The sequence below is a fragment of the Xiphias gladius genome, unplaced genomic scaffold (assembly GCF_016859285.1).
Source record: "Xiphias gladius isolate SHS-SW01 ecotype Sanya breed wild unplaced genomic scaffold, ASM1685928v1 HiC_scaffold_1322, whole genome shotgun sequence".
Taxonomy (NCBI): Eukaryota; Metazoa; Chordata; class Actinopteri; order Istiophoriformes; family Xiphiidae; genus Xiphias; species Xiphias gladius.
In genome coordinates, this window is record NW_024401637.1 from 19,109 (window position 1) to 23,865 (window position 4,757).

The 4,757-nt window shown below is 41.7% G+C and overlaps 1 protein-coding gene across 1 annotated transcript; it reads right to left on the reverse strand.

The window, feature by feature from the left end:
- Nucleotides 1-1,734: 1,734 nt before the first annotated feature.
- Nucleotides 1,735-3,970, reverse strand: LOC120787258 (homeodomain-interacting protein kinase 1-like). The gene is made up of 7 exons (XM_040122921.1): nucleotides 3,809-3,970; nucleotides 3,453-3,634; nucleotides 3,175-3,298; nucleotides 2,926-3,045; nucleotides 2,724-2,807; nucleotides 2,442-2,614; nucleotides 1,735-2,328 (listed from the first exon to the last, which is right to left on the reverse strand). The coding sequence occupies exons 1-7, from the start codon at nucleotides 3,959-3,961 to the stop codon at nucleotides 1,923-1,925; spliced, it is 1,242 nt and encodes a 413-aa protein (XP_039978855.1). The 5' UTR covers nucleotides 3,962-3,970; the 3' UTR covers nucleotides 1,735-1,922.
- Between the last annotated feature and the right edge of the window lie 787 nt (nucleotides 3,971-4,757).

Consider the following 4,757-nt stretch of genomic DNA (forward strand, 5'->3'; position numbering starts at 1 on the left):
AATGCTTTTTGTACTTTGCAGCCTCAGATTTGTTGGATTTCTGAACTGCCTTCACTGTCACAGCTGCCTCAGTGATTTGACACCTGGATATAATCAGTGGTAGCAGGTGTTTTAAGATACTTAAGTAAGAGTAATTCAATTCAATTCAATTCAATTCAATTCAATTTTATTTCTATAGCGCCAAATCATAACAGAGGTTATCTCAGGGCACTTTTCATATAGAGCAGGTCTAGACCGTACTCTTTATAGTTATATTTACAGAGACCCAACATTCCCCCATGAGCAAGCACTTGGCGACAGCAGCCAGTAAAAACTCCCTTTTAACAGGTAGAGACCTTTAACAGAACCCGGCTAACTGTACTAATACAATACTGTAAAAAGAATCCAGTACAAAAAGTCTTGCATTCAAAGTCCTTCAAAATAGTCACAAAAAATATACTTAAGTTAAAAATGTAACAGTATATGTCATCCAAATCGTCACGGGATAAATTTTGAGATGATCAATGTGGTAGGAAAGAGGAAAAAATTATACATTCATTTTTCAAACTTTTATCCAATCTGTGCTTTTTTTATTTTTATTTTTAAATTTGGTCTCTCTGGGCCTCAAAGACTGATTAAAATGAAACCACCTGAGACGTTTAGAAGGGAAATCTCCTTTTGGTGCAACTGCTAACAGCTCATAGACATCTGAAACTTGATAAGGGGTTCAGTGTTTTTTGAGGTGTCAAAAAGCAAGTGGGTTGGGAACCACTGGTTTATTTTATTGTACTTTGTAAGCCTATCGTGTCATTTTTAATTTGATATCATCTGGCCTCTTCTTCAGATATGTCTGGTGTCTGCCCAGTGGAGGAGGAGACCAGACAGAGTTGCATCCACAAAGCTCCATCTCATACCGGATGAACTGCTTCCATAAGACATTATTCGGCCTTACCAGGGGTCGACAGGTCTCCACCCACCTGTGGGCCTCCAGGAGAGTCACACCACGGTGCTCCATCAGATAGGCCATGCACAGGGTGCTGGAGCAGCTCGCACAGGCGCTGCAATTCACAAATGTGCAGCCTCTGTGCTGTATTTTATCTGTCGTTGGCCTCTCTGTCATCAGTATGACTTGTTTTATGGATAGTCCTTCTGAGTTTATTCCCTTATTTTTTGCTTAATTTCCAAGTTTTTGTGTAAAAATGTAGCAAATTTGATTTTTAGTATTTTTATGTCATGTCTTGTCAATGGGAAAATTTGACCTGATGTTGTTAAAGAAAAGGTTTCATAGTTACTAAGAAATGCAGATTAGTCCTCTGCAGGGACATGAATTTCATAGCAAATTGAATGGAAATCAGGTAAGAGGTAGTAGTAGCCTGATGGTTAGACTGAAGTGTAATCTTTTAAGGTATCTCATCCTTCCAAAACACACAAACACATTTGAAAGTAACCATTTTAAGTTATTTCATGTAGAATTCTTTAAAGGATTAAAGAATTGTGTAGTTGTGATAATTTGCTGCAAATATTGAGTCGAAGTGTAAATGACTGAGTTTTTTTGAATCACATGAGGCCAAGTGTGAATGGTTATTAAGAAGGGATCATAACAGAAGTAATCTCAGGGCTCTTTTCATATGGAGCAGGTCTAACCCGTACCCTTTACAATATTATTCAGAGAGACCCAACATTCCCCATGAGCAAGCACTTGGCGACAGTGGCGAGGAAAATTCCCTCATAACGGAAGAAACCTTGAGCAGAACCAGACTCTGGGTGGCTGGCCATCTGCCTTGACCGGTTGGGTTGGAGAGAAAGAGAGGAGGGGAAGAGAAAAAGAGAGAGAGAGAGAGAGGGATAATGCCATCCTTTCATCCCTTCCCAGGAGGTTTAACAACCATTCACACTTGGCCTCCTCCAAAAAGTATGACTGATATGAATATGACATCCAGCATTTATTTATTGACTTTTTTCAGTCGTAAAATGGTCCTTATTGCCCTGCCAAAGAATTTTCGGACTCTCTTCAGCGGGCTCTTCTTGACTTTAGCAGGCAGACTTTCATCGGGTGACCCGCCACTGGCCGATGCATCCTCAGCTGGACTGGTTGCACCTTGGCTAACAGTTGGTTCCTTTATAGCCGAGCCAGTAGTGTCTATTCCTGCAGCAGCTTCTGCTCCTTCAGAAGACTGAGGCATGTTTTTAATGCCATCACAGGAGCCAGGAAGGACTGAGCCTGCGTCTGTATGACGAGGTATGGCCGAAGGCTCTTCCTCTTTGGGCTCTTCCTCAGCCGCACAGTCAAGAAATAGGTCCATGTTGTCCATTGGTAAGATCCTCATTTTCTCTAAAGAATCTTCAACACTGAATAAAACATGACAATAAATGAATGGATCACTCAATCAATAAACAAATCTGTCCATTAATCCAATCATGTATCTATCCAACCCTACTGAAAACAAAACACAGGCACTCACTAAAAGCTGGTGTCTATTTCATCTTCCAGATGGACCATTGTTACAAAGGGGTGATCGAGAGCCTTCCCCGGAGTGATTCTCTTCTCTGGGTCTGTATCTAGAAGGCATGTCAGGAGGCTGACAAAGGCTCTCTGATCCTCCAGCTCAATGGATTCCCGTGTGTCTGGGTTGTGCTGATTGAAAACAAAGTAGGTGACAGTTCAGTTTTAACTGCTTCCTGTCTCTCAGTGACAGAGGATATTGGTATTAATTCATTGTGTAGTCATGAAATGGACCACTTACTGTTATCAGGTCATCCAGACTTCTGATTGTTGTGTCCCATGTTTTCGGCTCAATTCCAGTGTCAAGCTGGTATTCCCTTGGGGTCTACAGGAACAAAACATGCAGGTCAGATACTTCTTCCTGAATGTGTTAAATATTATAAAAGAGTTGTTGCCTAACTGGGAGATGTAAAATTGTGAACTGCTGAGCAAGGTTAAAATACCTTCATCCACCATCTTGGGCTGTCCAAGTGCTTTTCCACCTTGAAAAAATTTTGTGTGCATTTCCCAGCACAGAGAAGGTGGTCAGCTGGCTGGCCCAGGACGTCTACAATGCCCCTCATCTGGAGAGAGAACATAAAGAATCACATCAGCCAACATCCTACAACAAGCCCCCTCTCGGGTTTGGACATGTATCTGGGGCACAATTTAACAGTCTTTGCATTTGAATCTAGATCGGTTTGGTTACTTACTGACTGGTACTCGCAGTCTATCGCAAACAGGTGTTTGCAGAGGTACAAGACCCCGAGCACACAGCCTAGACTCCAAGCGTCTATGGCCTCGGAGAAGGGGAGGCCCAGGGTGACTTCAGGTGCCCTGTGTGTATCGTACAAGAGTCACAAGAGCTATTAAGTACACTGTCAAATTCAGCATATGTACTGACGACTGACACAGCCTCTGCTGGATCATTTACAGCATAAACACACAATTGCAAACATGTTAAAAGATGAGCTTTGCAGACTGAACCTACCTGTAACCCAGAGGCTGAATTGTCTTCCCAAATACCTCTTCTCGGACACTGAACGACACGCCAAAATCTATTAGTTTTATTCTGAAGGGCTCACTCAGATGGTTTGCCAGCATTATATTGTCTGGCTTCAGGTCTGAGTGAACCACACCAATGCCCTTCAGAGCATCCAAGGCCATCAGCAACTGCAGAGACAAAGGACACAATGTAGACGGTTAAAGTTACCATTGACCAGGGTGCAGGCTTAAACAGATCAAGAAGAAATACAGTTATGTTACTTCAGTATGTAACTTCTGTCCCAGCTGGCTGAGTATCTTGCCGTTACTTGTTGATAGATTGATCAAAGCCACAGTCTTTACCTGGTGGGTTATTGGCCGTATCTCATGGAGAGAGAGTGGCGTCCCTTGCTGTTCGCTGAGCAGTTGTAAAAGACTCCTGTCCAGCATTTCAAACACTAGACAGGTATGTCCTTTGTGTTGAAACTGCTCAAAGAAATGAACCACATTTTTCATGGCTGGGTCAAGCACGCCACTGCTTCAAGCATTTTGATCTGTGGGGAAAATAGGAAAAATGACATAGGTACTTAGCATTCTAGATGAAGTTCATTTAATAAGCAAAACATAAGCAAGAAAACATGAAAAACCTAATTATCAAAACGCATTAAATAAATTACCTCTCTTTTAGCGGTCTTTTCGGTTTTCAGGATCTTGAGGGCCACGTCCTGTGCTGTGATTAAATTCACAGCTTTAGCAACTTTGCCAAAGCACCCTTCGCCGCTGAATTCTTTAATGAGGTAGCGACTTGTGCTGCTGCACAGTGTGTCGCTTATTTGCACCTCAGAGCTCTCTGATTTCTTCTTCTCATCTGTTACCATGGACAGAGAAGCAGTACATGAGGGAGAGGAGGAGAACATGCTAAGGAAGGTTACAACATGGAGTCGGCAGGGTCATTCAGTCAACAGAACATGCACAAATGTAGCTGAAGCCTTCAGTATAGTCATGTAAATAACATTTGGTTGTCATTCTACGACCAATTGAAGAAGAATATTACGTCCGATATACTGAAAATGGCCAATGACTTCTTCAGTGATATTCCCAAAAGAATGAGAAGAGCAACATATACCGAATGAGAAAGAACGTGATCAAATGCTACACTGATCTTCAGCATTCAGATCATTTTCTCAAGAAGAAGTTACTCTGCCGTGTAAAAATGCTCATTTAAGTTTGAAGTCTTGAATTGAAAATGTTACGATTAGGTAGGTATTATCGGAAACATTTACTTAAAGTATAAAAAGTTAGAAATGTTTCA

Coding starts and splice junctions, on each gene's coding strand:
- LOC120787258 (XM_040122921.1), bottom strand. CDS start 3,961: ATGAAAAATGTGGTTCATTTCTTTGAGCAGTTTCAACACAAAGGACAT. Junction 3,635..3,808: donor TACGGCCAATAACCCACCAG/GTAAAGACTGTG, acceptor TTGTCTCTGCAG/TTGCTGATGGCCTTGGATGC. Junction 3,046..3,174: donor TAGACTGCGAGTACCAGTCA/GTAAGTAACCAA, acceptor TTCTCTCTCCAG/ATGAGGGGCATTGTAGACGT.